Genomic DNA, 22,217 nt, shown 5'->3' with positions numbered 1-22,217 from the left:
AGCGAATGTGAAGAACTGAAGTGAACAGTCTCAAGCAATGCAGCAGCTCTGGGCATGACCACAGACACAATGGGAGCCCATTAGAAGGAAAGGGGAAGAAACGGTTGAAGACAATTCCTTAACCAGATGGTAAACATTAGCCTCCATAGCTAAGACACTATAAACAAGTAGAATAAATGCAGAGGTCAACACTGATAGAGCCAAACTGCTGAGAGATGAAGTCTAAGAGAAGCACGCAGCAAACAGCAAAACAAACATCACCAGAACAGTGTGTGCCAGCAGGCGGTGGGCTGACCACGGTGTGAAAAACACGCTGGGACTGAGAGGTAGCTCAGGAGTCAAGGGTGCTCACTGTCTTCCAGAGGACCTGGTTTCAGTTTCCAACACCCACATCAGGCAGCTCACAGCTGCGAGTCACTCCAGCTCCAGGAGATCTGACACCCTCTTCTGGCCTCCATGGGCACCCACACATGTGGCATAAACACACAAATGCTTTTTTTTTGTTTTTTGGTTTTTGTTTTTTTCTTTTTGAGACAGGATCTCCCTGTAGCCCCAGCTGGACTGGAACTCGCTATGTAGACCAGGCTGGCCTCAAACTCACAGAGATCCACCTGCCTCTGCCTCCCAAGTGCTCCAAAAAGCATATTAAAGATGGTCAACATCACAGATATTGGAGAATGACAAAGCTACAAGATAGCACGTCACCTGCTTTAGGGTGGCTACTGTGAACCTTGTGCACTGTTAACGGGAATGTAAAAAGGGGTAGCTGCTATTGAAAACAGTTCCTCAAAAACCTCTTAGCTCAGCATAGTGGCACATGCCTTTAATCCCGGCAGAGGCAGGTGGATATCGAGGACAGCCTGGTCTACATAGTGAGTTCCAGGCTAGCTGGGGCTATGGGGAGACACTGTCTCAAAAACACCAAAAACTTCTTTTAATTTTTTAATGTTTGTGTTCTTGTCTGTGTGGAGGTATGCCATGTGAGTGCAGGTGCCCAGAGGGCCAGAAGAGGGCATCAGAACCCCTGGACTTGAGGTTACAGGCACTTGTGGGCTGCCCAATGTGGGTGCTGGGAATTGAACGCAGGTCCTCTGCGAGAGCAGTAAGCACTCTTAATTGCTGAGCCATCTCTCCAGCTCCAGAGTTTCAGTTTTATGAAAAAGTTCTAGAGATTTGTTTCAAAGCAACATAAATATACCTGTCTTTTTAAAATACATAACTCAGACCGGTGTGGTGGCACAAGCCTTTAATCCCAGCACTTGGGAGGCAGAGTCAGGTGGATCTCTTTGAGTTCAAGGCCAGCCTGGTCTACCTAGCAAGTTCCAGGCCAGCTGGGGCTACAGGGAGACCCTGTCTCAAAGAGACCAAATAAAATAATAATAATAATAATATAGTTAACTCAGTATGTCAGAGTTCATGTTTTTTAAAAAAATATTTCATTTATTATTTTTATTTTATGAGTGTATTGCCTACATGTATGTAAGTGCACCTTTGTCATGCAATGCCTGAGGAGGTCAGAAGAGTGTCAGATGCCCTGGCACTAGAGTTATGGATGGTTGTTAGCTGCGATGTGGGTGCTGGGAATTGAACCTGGGTCCTCTGTAAGAGCAGCCAATGTTCTTAACCACTGAGCCATCTCTCCAGCCCCCAGATTTCATGATTTTAACCACTGTACATAGACACACATACACATATATATATGGCATCCTACTTAATACATAAGGTATTAAAAGGAACAAATGAACAAAACTTTTACGAAAGTTATATTAAAACTTGAGAACCTGTTCACAGGTTCTAGCAGGAGAGCACAGGTACTCATATACCTTTGATCAAAGACAAATCCTCTATCAACTTTGGAAGGGACATACCTGAGCAGTAAGGGAGAAGGGGATGGTCACCTGAACAGCCAGGTAGTTGCATCAACTCACAATCAATGGAATGACAGATATCCAGCCAGAGTAACCTCAGGTTCACAGAAATTACACTGAATTCAAAAGGACTAAATACTACAATCAACGCAGAGAGTGGGAGCTGGAGAGATAGCTCAGCAGTTAAGAACACTGGCTGTTCTTACAGAGGATCTGGGTTCGATTTCCATCACCCATATGGCGACTAACAACCGTCCATAATTCCAGTTCGAGGGGATCCGACCCCCTCTTCTGACCTCCATGGGCATTGCACGACACAAGTATACTTACATGCAGGCAATATACACATACACATAAAAATAATTTTTCACTTTTATTTTTATTTTATGTGTATGCATGAATTGCCTGCATGTAGGTAAGTGCACCCGTGTTGTGCAATGCCCACAGAGGACAGAAGAGGCTGTCGGATCCCCTGGGACTGGAGTCACAGACAGTTGTTAGCTGCCATGTGAGTGCTGGAATTTGAACCCGGGTCTTCTGCAAGAACAACCAGTTTTCTTAACCGCTGAGCCATCTCTCCAACCCTGAACCATTTAAATCATTCAAAAGGGAAGGCAACACTTTTTTTTTTTTTTGGTGTTTTTTGTTGTTGTTTTTTTAAATTAACCATATGTGCTATTTACACAAGAAACATTAGATTCAAAGACAGAACAGAAGTAAAAGTTCAGGGGCTGGAGAGATGGCTCAGTGGTTAAGAGCACTGACTGCTCTTGCAGAGAACCCAGGTTTGATTCCCAGCACCTGCAGGGGATTTGAGCCTGCAACCCCGCCCCCCCCCAATGATGACGGGATGAGTAAGCACGCTGTTCGCCAGTCCTTGCCGCCCCCAGCACCAAGGACAATCAAACGCAACTGGGGAGTCTAGTCAAGCAGGAACTCATTTATTGCAGGCCTTACAGAGCTTATAAAGGCATCTGGAAATCCCCTTCCCCCCTGAGGGTGTATCTTAAGGATGGTCACGCGCTGATCATGCGCTCCTCAGCAGTGAGGCAGACTTTCAAAACAAGTTAGGCCGTGTCCCAGTAACTTCCTCTCGGACCTCTGCAAGGCGGGGCCTTTAGGTCCCCACAAGCATCCATATGGCAGCTAACCAACCATAACTCCAGTTCCAGGCAATGATGCCTCGTCTGACCTCCTTGGGCACTGCACAACACAGATGCCCTTACATACAGGCAGGCGATACACTCATACACATAAAAAGTAAAGTTTTTAAAAAAGAAGTGTAGAAAACTCCATATGTGCAAACAGGAGCCAAAGCAGGGAATGACTATGTTAGTGCTGGAGAGCCATCTGCTTCTGCCTCCTGAGTGCCGGGATTAAAGGTGCTCACCACTTTACCCAGCTCAGATTATATTACAATTGTTGTGCTTCAAAGACATACCTCATTAAGAAAACAAGACAAGCCAGACTAGGAGAAGATATTTGCCAATCATTTATCCAATAAAGGACTGACTCATTCAAACATATATAAGGAATTTATACAAGAAACAAGATGACTCAAAATAAGCAAAAGACATAAATAGACATTTTACAAAAGAAGCTGAATGGCTAAAAACAATCTGAGGAGAGGTAGGACATCTGAAGCTGTGATCAGAGTCCTCACTAGAAAGGCTGGAGTCAGAAAACTGAGGGTCATTCGGTATTGGCCAGGTGTGGTGAGTCTGAACTTTTGCACAGGAATGCTGGGAATGTAAAGTGATACAGGCACTCCGGAAAAGTTTGGTCATTTCCTTCAAAGTTAAACTCATCTATAACTTACATACCCAGGAGTTCCCTGCCTATCCAAGAGAAATGAAAACATGTTCCACAAAGATGTGAGTCCACATCAGCCTTATACATGATCAGCACAGTGTGGAAAGAGGCCAAGTGTTTATCACAGGGGAGTGGACAAACAAATGTAGTTTTAGAGATATAATGGAACATTAAGCTAATGAAAAGGAATATACTACAATTGTAATGTGCTGTAATAGATGGACTCCATGCTAAGTAAAAGAAGCCAGACACAAAGGCTTCTTATTGTCTGACCTTTTTTATATCCAACACCCAGGAAAGGGGACTCTGTAGCTACAGGAAGTGAGTTATTCCTTGGCAGGGTCCAGGGATTCACTGTAAAGCAGCATGGAGGATCTGTGCGCTAGCGGGGATGGGGGGTGGGGGCTTGGGGGGTGAAAACGCCCTAGAATTAGAATGTTGCTGGTAATACAACTCCAGAGTTTGCGAATCACTGAACTGTGCATTTAGGTAGGTTCTGAGATATGTAAATCTGCATGGGTAGGTTCTGAGATATGTAAATTATACCTCAGTAACAAAGTACACCTGTAAATCTGACAAGGGGCACCGTGCGCCAGCACCCCAGCTCCCTGTGCCTGTTCCACCAGCTCCTCCGGTGATAGCTGCTCTCTGGCGGCCAATTGCTTTTTTTCAAGGCTTCCTTCCTTGGCATCAGAGGTGTAGCCCTAAGCTGCTCTCTTCCAGCTTCTCTAGAAAAGCTTGTTAAGAGAGAGGATCCTGGGTGGAGCTCCATCTGCTAGCCCTGCTGCCCTCCTACTCAAAATAGGGTAGCTGAGCACAGAAATCCACCCTGGCACCTTTATAAGCAAATCAAGCTACAAAATGAAGCCTTTTAGGATCCAAATCATTACAACTGTCTCTCTCACCCATTTTTACTACCTTTTTTTCTCAAAAATCTGCTAGAGCCAGCCACTGTGGATCTGGCCCAGCCAAGTCCACCCCTGAGTCTGAGAAAGCCTGGCAGAGGAAGGGAGGGAGGGAGAGCAGGAGGCGAAGTTCACAGCAACTGGACACCATTTCTGTGATCCCGGGTCCCACCCTTGCTTTTGCCACAGGCCCAGACTGAATTTCTTATTCAGCTCCCAATAGGAACTTCAGCAGTACAAGGTAGATCCCCTCCTATCCAGACACTGGCCCTCAAGGAGCTCCAACCAGTCATTACTGTTTGGAGTGAGGACACCTCACGCCCAACCCTCAGCACAGCTGCACAGGCACAAACCACCGGAGCTTGTGACAACCCCCTGGGCGGGCATCCTGGCCACCAAACCCTGTGCTTTGAGCAGCCTGCAGTAAGGCTTCTTTCCCTCCCACACTGGCTCCTGGGCTCCGCCCTGAGCATCAGCCCAGTAAGAGTTGTACCTTTTGGGTACGGTCCTGCCTCCAGGCTTTATGCTGTTTCCAAGCCCACACCCAAGGTTACCTTAGGCACCAGCAGAGGCAGTCTGGGGGTGTGTGGACTGCTCAACCCCTGCAAAGCATCTACCCTAAAATATCTGCATATTAAGCTAACAGAGACAAGTTTCGCCTTCAAAGGGAGAGGATCAAAGTGTTGTCATCTTCTAATTTAATCCTTTTGTTGCATCAATGGTCTTAGGAGGGATGAGAGAGATCAAAATAAAAATGGAAACAAACTATAGCTTTGTGGCTGTTGTGTTTTAGTCTTTTTTTTTCTTCCCTCAATTTGGGCCATAAAATAGGTCAGCTCCATTACTGATCAGCCTTCCCACAAATATTTAAAACAAATTGAATTGCACACCCAATACCCATCACAATTACACCAGGCACAATAACTAAATTAGCAATTCAACAAAATAATTGGAAATGCGATTCTCTCTATTCCACCAGTCTCCCTCGAGGGTTTAGCCGATCTATGGGGGAAAACTCAGCTTTCCTAATTCTGCAGCTAATTAGAGACACACTTGTAAATGAAGTTGTTTGTCTTAAAGTTGAAATTCTCTTCTGGGGGTGGGGGGAGAGGAGGGGGAGACGAGAAAGTCCTTGCTCCAGAATCAGTACCTATGTATGAACACAGAGGTACAGAGAACAGCCACATCCTCAATTAATAAAGGATCACCATTTCGCCATCACTTAACAGTAACGAGCTAATCAGAAGGGCCCACCTGGCTCCCATACGGAGGAACACACATTTAATGACACCAGCCGCAGGGGCTGCAGGGAGGGTCAAAATTGTGAGGCCCACAGCAGCCTCAGTGACAGAGCCCATGATTTCAGCTGCTTCTGGTACCACCTGGATGGGGCAGAGAACCAAAGGCTTATGCAAAAGGGAGCCAGAGAGGCTCCCCTCTGACCTTCCTCCCCTATAGGGCCACCAGGATCCAAGGTAGGACCCAAGCTGGCCAAGCCCTTCCTTGGCCCACTTGCCCAATCCACTGGGAGAAGCAATCTTGAGGCTCCAGTTGTCCTGTCCTTGGCCTCTTTTTATTCCTTCAGAAGGAAAGCTCACTATTTATATAACCAAGAACTAGGCCTTTCATCTGTCCCCTCAACCTCCTCCTTGAGGATTGAGATGTGACCTTAAAACAGTGTCCACCAGGCCCCAGAGGCTTGAGGGGTCAGCCACCAGGTGTCTCAGCAGGCCTGGCCTGTACCCATGGGAGCAAAGCTCTGCCCCCACTGGCAAGACAAGAGATGACAGGGTGCCCACGAGCCTCCAATCCAGGATCTGGGGATTCATTGAAGCTCCTACACAGCCCCGCCTCCTGCTGATTGATTCAAAAGCCCCTCCCTTGTCTGCTTATTTCCTCAACAATGCCTACAGGGAGTTATCACACTCAATTGTTCCCTATTAACCTTAAATGTGACTCTAAAAGCTAAGCTACAGCCTGAGAACACAGGATCAGACAAATACCTGGGACATGAGAGTCTGCCCCCAGCCTAATCCCTCAGGTGGGCCTGGGGCTCCCAGGAGCACTCTGGGCACCAAGTGCCAACCACCCATGTTTGTACCACTTTCACTTACCCCAGAACTCTGGAGATATCACAGCCCCAGCCATCTTACAGGACAAGCCTAGCATAGGTGGTAACGTAGCCTCTTCCACCTCCTGACAGTTGGACTCCGGCTTGCCCATCTATTGACCATTTATCTGACTTTCCATTTTAGTGTTTGCTGACTCACAAGAGTTTGGGAAATAGTTATGCAGGCCTGAACTGTCCACTGCAGTATCTAGTAGCCCCACTTCAAGTGCTCAAAAGCAACACCCAGCTAGTGACACCCTACCAGATGACAGGGCCAGAACTGCACCATCCTAGCTCTCTGGGACAGCTCTGGTCTACATGCCCTGGGCCACTCCTGGGGTCAAAAGAGGCACCTCCTGGGCTCTCTGGGTCTTACCACAGGACAGAGGAGGAACAGCCTGGAGCTACTTTCTCTGGAAACTGCAGAGCAGTGGGCTAACTGATTTGAGCTCCTATTAGCAGCACCTGCATATTAAAGCAACCTGGCCCTCGTGGAGGCTGGGCTCTCAGCATCAGACCTGAAGGCCCCAGGAGGAAGTGCCCAGAGCACCAGGGTTACTGAGTTCTCCCTGAGGAGGACCAGATCTATAGCAAAGTGAAATCACACCTGAAAGCGTCTTCAGAGCCCAGGCTCCCAGGAGTAGCTGTAGGAACACACAGTGGCAGCTCTGGGTGAGACCTGAGCTGGAGTATAGGGAGCCCTTCAGGAGGGCGGGCAGCAGGGAGCTTCCCAGCACTGAACTTCGGACACCAGCCAAAACAGCTCTCTCGAGGCTTCAGACAGAGACTGCTACATAGTAGGCGGAAGGAGCTGACAGCAGAGCCAGGAGCAACATCCTCAGGCCTGTGCTTCCATCTGGGAAGGTTCCTTCATCTAGAGGCCATCACTGCCTACCAAAGGCTCTGAAGAAATGGGGCTGACACATTACTGCCAAGGATCCTGAGTCTGACTTCTATTTCTCCACCTTCCTTCCTTTTCTTCTCTCCTCTTCTGCCCCTTTTTTTTCTTAGGAATCATTTCAGAGCCAGTGAGGCTCAGTAGGTAAAAAGTTCTTACCACTAAGCCTGACTTCCTGAGTTAGATCACCTGGACCTACATGGTGGATGGATAGTAGTGATCCCTACAGAAAGTACTCTGACCACCATATATGTACCACCCCACCCACATAACACAAATAAATGTAAAACAATTTTTTAAATATTTTATTTTTAATTATGTTTATGTGTATGTCTGTGTTGGTATATGCATGTACGTGCAGGTGCCTGTGGAGTCCAGAAGAGGGTATCAGATTCCCTGGAGCTGGAATAGAAGTGACTGGGAACTGAGATTCTAGGAACCAAACTCAGGTCCTCTGCAAGAGCAGTATCTGCTTTTAACTGCTGAGCTGTCTCTCCAGTTCCCACTTCTCCACCTCTCTGTCCTCTGCTGAGAGCACCACAGAAGCCCATACTGTAGCTGACCCTATCTATGACAGAGACCCTAAGTATGATCTCTAGCTTTCTGCTTCTGTTCTTCACCCAGAGCACCACAGAAGTCCATATTGGGCCATGTGTCCCCAAATTGCTGAAGCACCCCTAGATAGATGCAGTACTTCCATGACTTAGGAAGGGTGAATCACAGAGCAGCAGTGGAGCTATGGCACAGGAGCCCATGGGAATAAGCTTTTGTCCTGCGTAGTGATAGAGAGGGGAAAGGGGGTGGGCAGGAAGCTGTGTGTCACTGTCAGAATGTCTCCTGGGGCCTTATACTCCTTTCCTACCCTATGAGTGATATGGAATTGGATTTTTTTTAACCTCTCCACATTCTTTTAAATTTTCTTTCCTAAGAATTTAGCATTCTGAGCTCAACAAATGAACCCTGAGGACCCTAACCAGAAGAAATACACCAGTGAACTTCTCAGGAATGTAAATGCTGTTCAGTGATGACCCCACTGGAGACCCTCAGGGCAGTAGGAAGGGTGCCCCAGAGGAGATCCACAGTCACACACAGAAACAAGAGTTAGCTAAGGCTGGCTGGCCGCCTGGCCAACAAAAGGTGCAGGTAATGAGGGCTTCATCGATAGAGCAGCGGGACAAATTGAACACACACAAATTGCAGGGTGATATGGATCCCTCAGACTGAAGAGAGAATTAGTTAATGAACTTAGCAAATTGCAGGCAATTTTTGAACTGTTATTAAGAAGGAGAAAGGAAGAAAAGACGGAAAATGCAGTAGACATGCTTAAAAACAAAGGTTTGGTTCAGAGGCAGGCTCTATTTAATTCCTAGCACCACTCCAATGCACAAGCACATTCATCAGTTTAAAAAGCAAAAGCACCATCAGAGACACAGCAAGCAAGGTCCGTTCATTTCATACAGGCCTGGGGTTGGGGCTGGTCTAGATTAAGCAAACCACAGAACAGGTAGCAGGGAGTGGTTCTGTCAAGGTATCACAGAGGCTGGCCCAGCTGGCATCAGATGTGCCCACTCTGTGCCTGCAGCCCGGGGCTCCTTTCTGCAGTCCCTTGCCCCGTATCCTCTCATTTCGGAGTCTGGCCCAGGGGAGACACTGGGCTTGGCTTCAAAACATTCTATACAGAGTGACTGCTCTATCCTGGGGAATGGTACCAAGGTTTATAACGAATGTCACATTTGGATTAATTCTGAGACTCAGCTCCCTTTGGATCAAATGCTAAGAGGGAAAGAGGTGGAGGCAGTCCAGCAATGCATGTGGAGACAAGAAAACGGCTCTAAAACGAAATGACCGGCTCTCCCTTCCCTCTCTTTCTCCTTCCTTCCCTCCTTGTGACTGTGATTTAATTGGTCTTTTGAAGAATCAACATGTGAAAACTACACACTTATGGGGTATCAATCATGTATGTACTATATGGCATTTAAGTCCAGGCAAGCATGGCTGTCTCCTAAAATAACTACCATTTCTTTGTGGTAACAACTTCAGGGTCCTCTTCTAGCTTTTTGTTTTGTTTTGTCTGAGACAGTCTCCCTGTAGCCCCAGTTGTCCTGGAACTCACTGTGTAGATGAGGCTGGCCTTGAACTCAAGAGATCTGCCTGCTTCTGCATCCCAAGTGCTGGGATTAAAGGCGTGCGCTACCATGTCCAGCTCTTCTAGCTTTTTTGAAATATATAGTACATCATCAATATGCACCATCACCTTCTTGGGCACACCACAATCTCTCCCAATGCCTCTTTCCTCCTACTTTCCTGGGCTCTGCCGTCACTGCTCTGCTCTCAAGAGCAGCATCTTTAGATTCCTCCTGACTGAGACCATGCAGGGCTCTTCCTTCTGCATTTGACTCACCTAACTCAATTATCTCTAGCTACAATCACACTGTCACAGATGACAGGTCTTGTCCTTTTTATATGGTTGAATACTATTCCACTGTGTATACGTACCACATTTTATGCATCATTAGTTGATGAACTTAGGTTGAGTCTTTGTTAGAGACTGTGCCTCACCATGCACCCTGGCTGAAACTCACTACGTAGACCAGATAGGCCTCAAATTTGTGATTCTCCTGCTTTTGCCTCACAAGTGCTGGGATTATAGGCATGCACCATCACACCCAGCTCTTGGCTATTATGAATAGTACTGCAATAAATGTGGACATGCCAATGTCTTGATGTCTTTTCTTTCTTAATATTTTATTACTTTTATGTGTGTGAATGTATTGCCTGCATGTATGTGAAAGCACCTGTGTCATGTAATGCCACGGAGGTCAGAAGATTGCTTCAGATTCCCCTGGAACTGGAGTTAAGGACAGTTTGTAACCACCATGTGGTGCTGGGAATCGAACCTGGGTCCTCTGCAAGAGCAGTCAGTGCTCTTAACCACTGAGCCATCTCTCCAGCCCCATGTGGAAGTGCCGATGCCTTTTCAACATATTACCCTTGGATGAATTTTTGTAAGTTTCTCACAATGACTATACTGATTTACATTCCCACTAACAGGTTTCCTTTCTCACATCCTCACTATGGGTCTCACTATGTAGCCCCACCTGGCCTAGAACTTTCTATGTAGACCAAGCTGGCCTGGAACTCCTGTGTGCTGGAATTAAAGGCACGTGCCACCGCACCTGGCATTTAACATTTCTAAATGGAGTCAGGTGATAGCTCATTGTGTTTTTTTATAATCTTATTTGTGTACCATGTGTGCACATGTCTATGTGAATGTGGCTGCACTTGCGTACCATGGTATGTTTATGGAGGTCAGAGGACAACCTTGGATGCCTGTCCTCACCTTATACCTTGAGACAGGGTGTCTGCTCTTTTCCACTGTGAACTGATGGCTAACTGGCCCAGGAGCTTCCAGAGCCCCTCCTGTCCATACTTCCCCACCCCGTAGGAGAACTGGAGTGACAGATGCTTGCTACAATTTTCCGCTTATTTTTATGTGTATGAACGTTTGCCTGCATGTATGTATGTGCATAACGTGTATGTGTGCCTGGTGCCTGCAGAGGCCAGAAGAGGGTGTCAGATTCCCTGGAACTGGAGTTAAGTATAGTTGCCAGCTGCTTTTTTTTTTTTTTTTTTTTGAGACAGGGTCTCCCTATAGCCCCAACAGGCCTAAAACTCGCTGTGTTGACCAGGCTGACCTTGATCTCACAAAGGTCTGCCTGCCTCTGCTCTTCAGTGCTCAGATTAAAGGCATGCACCACCATGCCCGGCCCCATTTTTTTCTATTATTTTATCTATGTGCATGAGTGTATTGCCTGCGTATGTGTAAGTGCACCCCATGTCATGCAGTGTCCATGGAGGTCAGAAGAGGGTGTTGGGATTCCCTTGTAACTGGAGTTAGAGACAGTTGTTAGTTGCCATGTGGGTGCTGGGAATTGAACCTGGGTCCTCTGTAAAAGCAGCCAGTACTCTTAACTGCTGAGCCATCTCTCTATCCCCACATTCTTATTAAGACAGGGTCTTGCTGTGTAGGCCTGGCTGTCATGGAACTTGCTTGGTAGACCAGTTGGTAGACCAGGCTGACTTCAACCCTGCAATATTCCTGTCTCTCTGCTGGGATTACAGGCACACTCCATCACAGCCAGTTTTTGTTGCAGTTTTGATTTGCATTTCATTAATGATTAATGTTGAACATTTTTCATATATGTGTCACCTTTTGAATACATTCAGATATATACACTCTACACAGGATAAAAGGATATATTTAGCCTCTTCCCCTTGGAGTTGGGACTCACATTCAGGGCATTGTACATGCTAAGCACTCACTATACCATTGAGCTACACCTCTAGCCCATTGTTAATACTTTATTATTTCTTATTTTTTAAATTTCTGTTTTTGTGTGTATGTGCAAATATGTGCAAGTGTCCACAGAGGCCAGAGTAGTGAGATCCCTCAGAGCTATAGCTATAGGCAGCTGTGAGTCACCCAATGTGTGCTAGGGACCAGAGAGTCCTCTGGAAGGGCAGCAGTATATGCTCTTAACCACTGAGCCATCTCCCCAGCCTATACTTACTCATTTTTGAGACAGAATCTCCCTTAGCGTAGCTCAGACTGGCCTGGAACTTGTGATTCTCCTACCTCAGCCTCCTGAATGTTGAGATTACAGGTGTGGCTATTCACCATTTAAATCAGACAGCAAGGTGGCTAGTGCTGGCTCAATGGGTAAAGGCCCTGCCACCAAACCTGACAATGTGAGTTCTATCCCCAGAACTCAAATGGTAGGAGAAAAACTGACTCCCACAAGTTGTCCTCTGACCTCTACACACATGCACTGGCATCCCCCCCAATAAATAAATGTAAAAAATTTTAATTACACCATATTACTGCTCCTTATGTATTCTAGATTTCATCATCCTATCAGATAAACCATTTGTATACTTTTTCCTCCCTTTTCAAAATTTTTTTTGGGGGGGGGTCTTTTTGAGACAGGGTCTCCCTGCAGCCCCAGCTGTCCTGGAACTCACTATGTAGACCAGGCTGGCCTTGAACTCACAGAGATCTGCCTGCCTCTGCCTCCTGAGTGCTGGGACTTCAGGCATGCGCCACCACACCCGGCTTTTTTCTCCCATTTTGTATGCTCTTTCCATTGCTATGCAGAGCTGTTTCAGTCTATTTTTTTGAGACAAGATCTCATGTAGCCCAGGCTGGCCTTGAACTTCTGATCCTCCTGCATCTGCTTCCCAAAGTGCAGGGTTCACAGGTGACAAAAGCTACTTGGCCATCTGCAGGCTGAGGCACCGAGGCAGCTTTGTGGAAAGGGATGACAGGGATCTGGAAACCTCAGGGAAGGTGAGGGGGCTGGGCAGGGAGAAGACAGTAACCCTTGCTATTTACCCATCATTTTGCCATGGCAAAGTACCTTACAGGCAGCTGGTCTTCAATCCCCAAGGGGGCTGGGGAGCAAAACGTAATCCCCAGATCCAACTCCAGGGTCAGCCTCCTTTGCTTTCCATTACTATGGTTGCATTGCCCACAGCCCTGCCTAGGCACGGGTGGCACATCTTGAAGATATGCATAAGAGCCTTAAAGATACTCTGTCACCTGGGTCACTTTATTCTTAAAACATGACAAGTTTCAAAACTAAACAAGTTTTATGAATAAATGTTTCCCTGTAGTATCTTTGTAACAAGAAAAACCTGGAAAGAATTTAAATGTCCATCAAGAGGGGATTTGGTTAAATAGTTCATGCTCCAATGGATTATTAGTGAGCAATTCAAACATGTGTGTAGAGACATGGAAATAATCGTTTACTACAGTACCCACAAAAAAATGTAGACTCCATGCCTCACTGGTTTTTATTTGGTGCTACATGTGTATTATGTGGTGTGGAGTGGTAGACACGGCTGCAGGGTTTTTGCTTTTATGATTTTTAATGTTTTCTTTTTCAGTACTAGAGATTGAGCCCAGGGCCTCATGCATGCTAAGCACACACTCTACCAATAAGCTATACCCTAGCCTCTTGACCATTTTGTTTATTGTCTTTAAAAGTGCAAGTAAAAACTTTCAGACAACTCACAAGTAAAAACCGTCTTGGAGATGAGGGTACGGCTCAGTGGTGGAGCACTGCCTAGCACACTCCAGGGCCTAGATTTGAGTCCAGCACAGGAGAAAAAAAACCTCAAGTGTTCTACCCGATCTGCTTACTGCATCTCTCATTGTTAGTAGGAGTGAGCCTACCCATGGGTGAGGATGGAGAAGTGCTCTCTGTTGTTGTTGCTATTATTATTATTATTATTATTATTGAGACAGCATCTCTCTACATAGCCCTGGCTGGCCTAGAACCTGCGTAGACTAGGCTGGCCTCAAATTCAGAGATCTCTCTGCCTCCCAAGTGCTAGAATTAAAGACATGCACCACCACACCCAGCTTTATTTTTGAAATAACATCTAGCCTCAAACTTGCAATCCTCCTGCCTTGGTCTCCCTAGGGCTGGGGTCGCAGACCTGAGCAACTTTGCCTAGCTAGAGAAACAATTATTTCTGGGTGATGGGTTTACAGATGTATCTTTTAAAACTCTTTTTGCTTTTCTGTAATTTTTAAGATAAAAATAAAGGCAAGAAACCAGCCTCACCACTTTGTCTGCCCTGCAGAGAGTCAACTAACCTGTCCTCCTCAGTTCATTGGTGGTGCAGACCTGGGCTGGCAAGATGCTGCGGTGCCTTGGGTAAGCAGCTCCAGCTGGGTGTCCTGGTCGATCTTCAGGGTCCATGGTTTATAAGGATGGTGCTAGATCTTCCAGGCCAAAGGTTTATGAGTGTACCGTGTGAAGCAGTCAGCTGAGCAAAAACAAGATGAGCAAACCCCACACAAAGAGAGGAATGCTCTAGCCACCACTGACAAAGGCTGGGGATTGAAATCCTTGATAACCCAACTCATTTAAAAATCAGCATTAGCCACCAAAATGTAACGTATTAGTTTTATTAAAATGCAAATCAATCAACTATAATCTTTCTAGTAACAGTTGAATTGCAGTATCTGTGTCAATTAAAATAGTTTCTAATTTCTTCGCTGGAAGGAGGTGGCCTTCTGCATTTTAAAATATGCGTTGCCCTTTAGTGAAACTTCTCCCTGCTCCTTTTTCATGTCTCCTCTTTGGGGTTAAACCTTCTTCCTCATCAGACAGAGCAACTCCTGCTTTTCTGGTCTACATCAGCTTCCCAGAAATTCACTATGAAGTCACTTCCACACACTGTCCTTCACTGTCCTTTCAAGCAGTGGCTGCAGGCCTCAGGCTAGGTGGACCATATTTACTGTTCCCAATTTTTTCTTTATAATATTTTATTCACTTTTTTTTAATGTGTATGAGTGTATTGCCGGCATGTATGTAAGTGCACCCATGTTGTGTAATGCCTGTGAAAGTCAGAAGAAGGCATCAGATTCCCTTGGAACTAGAGTTAAGGACAGTTGTTAGCCACCACGGGGATGCTGGGAATTGAACCCAAGTCCTCTGCAAGAGCAGCCAGTGATCTTAACTGGTGAGCCCTCTCTTCAGCCTTTGTTCCCTGTTTTCAAAAGGGACCATTTGAAAAAGACCCATGTGAAGGACTCACTGATTCTTGCTGAATGATCTTTTGGATTACTATAGGAGGCCCTTCCCTCCTACAGACCCATCCTGAGCTTGGCAGACACATCTATGGAAAAACTCAAAAGTTCAATTGTGATGCACATTGCCCCAACGCGGGAGTCCTGTACAAAAACTGTCACTGTCACTGAGTCTTGACCTTTTTTTTTTGAGATAGCATCTCACTATGTAAACCATGCTGGCCTGGAATTCACAGACATCCACCTGCCTCTGCCTCCTGAGTGCTGAGATTAAAGGCAGGTGTAAAGGCCTGCATCGCTATGGCCAGAGTTTTGACGTTTTGACGAAACAATATCAAAAGCTGACTTTAAAGATGACTGATTACATCTGCACTCCGCTGTCTGCATTCACCGTTTCTTCTCTTGTTCCGCTGCTCGAAATAAAAACTGGGGCAAAGGACCAGTGAGGTGGTCAGCTGTGCACTGGCCCGAGATGTCCACATTACTTATGCAGGATAACTCCAATGCATATTGACCACAGAAGACCAATAAATCCCCCTTACGGGGATTTAATTTCCTGCGTTTGACCTCTGAATACAAAACAAGTGAATCATCTCCTCCTGTTAGATTTACATCAGAGCTCATCTCAACAGTGATTTAGGAATGGAGAGAGTAGGAAGGGACCTGGAGGAATCTTTGTAAGTAAAAAGAGGAAATGAGAGAAGTCAGGATTGGTATCTAGCAACCAATAATCAATACAGTCTCAGTGCCCAGCCTCTGGTCTTGAGGACCTGTGCTCTCAGGGGTTCACCAAACCAATGATCATCCACCCAAAGCAGCATCCTGCCTCAGAATTCTTTCTTTTGTGAAGTTCTTTAAAAATTAGTATTTTGTTGAAGCTGGAGGGATGGCTCAGGGGTTAAGAGCACTGATTGCTCTTGCAGAGGACCTGGGTTTGATTCCCAGCACCCACATGGTGGCTACGAACCGTCCTTAACTTCAGTTCCAGGGGAATCCAAAGCCCTCTTATGACCTCTGCAGCATTGCATTACACGGGTGCCCTCACATACATACAGGCAATACACTCGTATACATAAAATAAGAATAAAAAAATATTTTTAAAAAGAGGCTGGAGAGATGGCTCAGCGATTAAGAACAATGGTTATTCTTGCAGAGACCTGGGTTCAAATCCCAGCACCCACATGGCAGCTAACAACTGTCTGTAACTCCAGTCCCAGGGGATCTGACAGCCTCTTCTGACCTCTGAGGGCACTGCAGGGCACGGGTGCACTTACCTACATGCACGTAATACACACATACACATAAAATTTTTAAAAAAGATTAAATTAAAAAAAAACAGTATTTTGTTTTCAGAGCTGGAGATGGAATGGAGGGCCTCCACACTGAGGCTACACTGTGCCACTGAGCTACAGCCTGGGCCCCAAATTAATGTTATTTTTCACTGAAAAATCTTAACTGTATAAACTCATGGTATAACAGGTGATGTGCTAGATGTTCACAATGTGGAATGACTGACTCAGCTCTTTATCAGACCTGTCACTCCAGTGAACATTTTCAGAGTGAGGCATTTGGAATTTACTTCCCACATTATTCTAACCCACGCAGATCTGAAAGCTCACTCTTCCAGTCTACACAACTCTTTGTACCCTGTAACCTGGCTGTTCCCTCCCAGCCACTGGTAACCACTATGCTACTCTTCATTACTGAGGTTAACTTTTATAGATTCTGCCAGAAAGTGAGACTGTGTGGCAATTGTCTTTCTGTGCCTGGCTTGCTTCCCTTAGTATGACATCCTCCAGACTCATCCACACTATCGCAAATGGGAGAATCCCTTCTTTGCTTACAGCCAAATAGAATTCCTGTGTGTTCGTTAACCATGTTGTCTTTATCCATCCATCTACATTCAAAATTCAAACAACTCAATAACAAGAAAATTAATTTTTAAAAAAGGGCAAAGAACATGGACAGAAAGTTTTCAAAAGAAGACATGGCCAATAGGTTCACTGGAGTACACTAGGCATCACTAGTCACTAGGGAAATGCGAATTAAAACCACACTTGAGGTCTCATCATCTAGTAAAATTGCTTTTACCAATGATAAATGACAATAGATGTTGGCAAAGCAGCAGAGGAAAGTGAGCCCTGGCACACTGTTGGGAGAGAGTAGTTAGAACAGCCATTATGGAGGCTCCTCAAAAAACTGAAGCCACCACAGCACCATTTGCAACCGTCCAAATGTGGAAACAACCTAAGCTTCCATTATGGAACGAATAAAGAAAATGTAAGGTTTTATATTGTATGAGGAGGCCATTCAACTAGGAAATATAAAACCCTTCCAACAAACATGTCACTGTGCAACAGCTCCAAATCAACTTCCCTATATTGCTCAAGAGCCACACGTAGCAATGGCAGTGACAATACTTTTTTTTAAAAAAGATGTATTTTATTTTTAATTATGTATATGTGTTTGGGTATGTGCACGTGTGAGTTGGAGAAGAAATGGATGCCAGAAGAGGACGTTGGAGTCCTTGGAGCTGGAATTTCAGGTGGTTGCAAGCCATCTGACATGGGTGCTAGGAACAAAACTCAGGTCCTCTGCGAGAGCAATCAGTGCTCTTAACTGCTGAGCCATCTCTCTGGCTTGGACAATACTCCTTGTGATGGCTAAAGAACTTAGATGCCGTGCCTTCCCACATACTACACACATGTTCCCAACAGAGCACCTTCCCACAGATTCTCCAGGAACTGAACCCGTCAGTCATGCTGGCCTCATGACCTGCAGCACAGGGACAGCGATGATGTCAGTCCCCATGGCTTCTGTCAGGAGGGTTGAGCTGGCCGAAAAGAGATCGATACAGTTCGGTCCTAGAAAACAAAGCAAACCTGTTAACACATCAGCTAACTTCAAGGTTAAAAAGAAACAAAGAAGCTGGGCATGGTGGCGCACATCTGTAGTCCCAGCACTTGGGAGGCAGAGGCAGGCGGATCTCTGTGAGTTCAAGGCCAGCCTGGTCTGCATAGTGAGTTCCAGGACAGCTGGGGCTACAGGGAGACCTGTCTCAAAAAGACTTTAAAAAAAAAAAAAAAAAAAAAAAAACCAAGAAATTGGGAAATACCTTCATCTGTTTCTTCAGTTGAAAACACAGCCATGTAATTAAAACAGGTATCTCACAACATTTATTCACAAATAAAAGAGAAGAAGAAATGCAGAAGCAGCCAATCACATAGTAAACTATGTAAATGGTCCAGTGTGGCTGGATACCCTGTCTCTAGGGAATGAGTTTTCTGTAAGTTTGCCCTTTACAGACAGGCTCTTCAAGTAAGAAAACAAGATTGAATATTTTAATAGGATATATGAAATGGCAATGCGATGAGGAGGATTCAATCAGATGTGGGATGTAGGGGATATAATTTAGTTTTCAGACATTTTCTTGGACTTGGCAATACTTGAAAAAACAATGAAAATGACCCAGCAACAAGATTCCAATTACTATCATATGTGCAGTAGTTCAGCGGTGTTCTGGGTTCTTCCCCTCTCCCAGACCTCCTTTCTCTAGTCTCAGTCTAAGAAATAATTTGATTGGCTAATTTATTTCTAAAGTTGGATTTTAAAAGTCAACATTACTGGGCTAGGGAGATGGCTCAGTGGGTAGAGTGCTTCTTGCAGAAGCATGAAGACCTGGATTTCCAGCATTCATGTAAAAAGCCAGGTGTGGCTGTGCACTTCAGTAACTCCAGTATTATGGGGGGTGAGGATAGAGACAGAAGGACCATAGGCTCTTGCTAGCCAGCAGCCTTGCCAGAAAAACAGTGCACTCCAGGTTCAGTGAGAGACTCTGTCTCAGGAGACTAAAGTGGAGAGTGACAGAGCAGGTCATCTGATGTCCTCTTGTGGTCTCAGCAAGCATTCACATACACACATATATACACAAGCATACACCACACACAACCTCCTCCACACAAAATTAAAAACTAACATTATTTGTATGTGGAGGAGGATATTTCTCAGGAGCTGTATACCTTGTTTTTTGAGAGAAGACCTCTCACTGCTGATTAGGCTAGGCTGGCTTGCCAGTAAGCCCTGGAGGTCCCAACCTAATGCTGGGACTACTACACTACCACACCTGACTTTTTTTTGTTGTTTGGTTTTTTGAGACAGGGTCTCACTGTAACCCTGGGTAGCCTAGAGAACTTACTATGTCAACCAAGCTGGCCTCAATCTCATGGAGATGTCCCTGCCTCTGCTTTCCAAGTATTGGAATTAAAGGCACGAGCCACCACACTCCGGTACATCTGACTTTATATGTGGATGCGAGGAATTAAACTTGAGTCCTTATGCTTGCATGTCAAGTACTTTACCAACTGAGCCATCACCCTAGTCCCTGCTATTATTTTTGAGACAGGGCTTCACCATGTAGTATAGGCTGCCCTCAAACTGTGGATCTTCCTGCCTCTGCCCTCTAAGTCCTGGGATTATAGGTAAGCACTACCACCATGACCAGCTTTTAAAGCTAGATTTAGTCATTGAAAAAAAAAAATCTTACCGCTGGGCATGGTGGCGCACACCTTTAATCCCAGAACTCGGGAGGCAGAGGCAAGCAGATCTCTGTGAGTTCAAGGCCAGTGGTCTACATCTTAGGACCTGATTACATTATATTCTGTGGTGGTTCTAAGCCACATTAAAAAAAAAAAAAAAAAAAAAAAAAAAAAAATCTTACCATGAAAGTCTTGGGTTCCTGAGAATAAATTATTGCCTTTAAGTTCTGTTCCTGTTATATGTAACACACACCTGGCCAAAGGCGTACAACAGGCCTGGAAAATCTCAAGGGGTGGGAGTTGGGGTGGATATCAGAGAGACAAAGATCTAGAACACTCTGCTCTGTAGATGTGGAGCAGATCTGCTCTGAAGATAGGAGGAGCCCCCAGACAAGTCAGACCCATGTGAGATGTGAGTCCTCTGAAAGACTCAATCAGAGAGCCCCAGGCCACAAGTAATTGAGGCAAGTGGTCATGTCTGCATTCTGTGCACAGGTCTAGTCACTGACCTCCTAGAAAGAGAAGGCAAGTACAGGACTAAGGTGATAAGAGCCAGGGAGCATATAACCCCAGAGGAAAGCCACACCGGCTTTGATATCTTCAGATCTAGCCCCATAGTCTGCCATCTTTTTAGGGAAACAGGCTTTTGAAAGTGTTCTTGCTGTCTGAGAGCTTCCAGTGGCAAACTCAAATAACAGAAACCATCTTTCCAAAAGCAAAACTACAACACAAAACAATAGTTTTTTGATGCTGCTGCTACTGTTTTGAGGCAAGGTTTTGTGATATAGTCTTGGCTGGCCTTTAACTTGTGGCCATCCTCCTGCCTTGCTTCCCCAATGCAGGGATTACAGGCCTATCTGTGCCACTGTGCATGGTTCAGTCTTTTTTCTTTTTTTCTTCAGTCACTGTGCTATAGTTGAAAATTAGAAATCCTAGCAATAAGAACATATCAAAGCTTTAAAGAAAAAGTGAAAATCTTAAACTGCAGAAGCTAAAATATAAATGAATGCCTTCATGCTAGGGAGCAAGAACAGAGAAAATGTAGACCAGTTTTATTATAGGCATTTTATATCACACAAATTTGCTGAAAGCCTCACCCTAAGCTGCCAACGAGCCCTGAGTCCCACCCATGTCTTTTGTTCCCCAGCTCTGGGCATCTGCCTGCCTCAGCCCTCAGCCAGCTCAGACTCAAGCCCTGTAAAGGTAGAGGGCTCAGACCAATGCCAGTGAGTGCCTGAGCAATGTCCCAATCGCCCTTCACCCCTCACACTATGGCCAGCCTATCAACAGACACAAGTCTCTCTAGCCATTTCAACAAAAAGATTAAATGACACCATGGAGAGTTTCTGTGACAAAAAGGGCAGTGTGACTTTAAGGGTCTGGCTTGATGAAAGATGCAGGCACAATGCTGTTCAGTCTTCAGGCCACCTTTCCCAGCCTCACCTTGCTGACCTGCAGTGAGAGAGCCATCATTACTTAAGCAAATGCTTCCACTCTGCTCAGCAACAGCAGTGCAGTGCCTGGGCCAAAGATGGCAGTTACTGTCCACAGCAGGGTTCACGTGTCTGGAGCAGAGAGTGAAATGCTGAACCCGTGTTTTGAGAGAGCATCATTTCACACTCAGTGCGCAAAGCTAACAAACATGGAGCTGCTCATGGCAAAGCAACCTGGGAAGCTGAGCAGTCTAAGTTCTGAAAATATAATACTGAAAGAGAGGGCGATAGGTTGGGGAAAGATAAAAAGGATTATTCCAATCTAACCATTCGAAAGCAAGTCAGCATCTTCCTCACTTACTCCCACAGGTACCCTGAAAAGCACCCAAGTCAGCTGCCCTCCACTATTTCAGATGGCACCATCCCTTTCTTACCAAGACTATGGTGATGGCCCCTTCCCTCTTTTCCTACCTCCTCCAGTTCTAGAGACAGCCAGAATACCCCCTCCTTGAGGTTTGGAAGCACCATAGGGCAAGGTTGTTCCTTGGCTCCAGCTGCTTGGCCTGAATTTTGACGAAGCCAGGACATAGCCCTGCAGCCCAGGAAGAATGTCACCAAACCTTGCATCCCCGCACAAATTTTAAGTTGACATGAAAAGTCTGTGTTTGTGTTGTTACATGTGTTTATGTTTGTTTTTTTAATTTATTTTTGTGTATATGTGTGTGGGCACATGTGCCACAGGTCATATGTGGAGGTCAGAGGACAACTTTGTGGGAGTTGGTTCTCTCCCTCTATCACATCGGTTTCAGGGATCAAACTCAGGTTATCAGCTTTGGTAGCAAGTGCCTTTACCTGCTGAGTCATCTTGCTGGCCCCATGTAAAATTTTTCACAGTGAATTTAAAGTTATAAAAGATCTAACTATCAGAGTGTTGTGACTATTAACTTTAAAAATAAAACTCCTGGGCCGGGCGTGGTGGTGCATGCCTTTGATCCCAAACTTCGGGAGGCAGAGGCAGGCGGATCTCTGTGAGTTCAAGGCCAGTCTGGTCTACAT

At 45.6% G+C, this 22,217-nt stretch overlaps 1 protein-coding gene across 1 annotated transcript in view; it reads right to left on the bottom strand.

Annotated features, from left to right (window-relative positions):
• Positions 1–17,059: 17,059 nt before the first annotated feature.
• The window catches only part of Aatf (apoptosis antagonizing transcription factor), a 125,676-nt gene continuing 120,518 nt past the window's right edge, over positions 17,060–22,217 (bottom strand). Inside the window, exon 12 of the mRNA XM_008831267.2 lies at positions 17,060–18,057. Within this exon, the coding sequence (XP_008829489.1) occupies positions 17,994–18,057 (64 nt within the window). The 3' untranslated portion in view covers positions 17,060–17,993. The remainder of the gene's footprint in view (positions 18,058–22,217) is intronic.

The sequence above is a fragment of the Nannospalax galili genome, unplaced genomic scaffold (assembly GCF_000622305.1).
Source record: "Nannospalax galili isolate Female #2095 unplaced genomic scaffold, S.galili_v1.0 scaffold1430, whole genome shotgun sequence".
Lineage (NCBI taxonomy): Eukaryota > Metazoa > Chordata > Mammalia > Rodentia > Spalacidae > Nannospalax > Nannospalax galili.
Note: the sequence above shows the minus strand (reverse complement) of the source record. Positions and strands in the feature narration are given on the sequence as shown.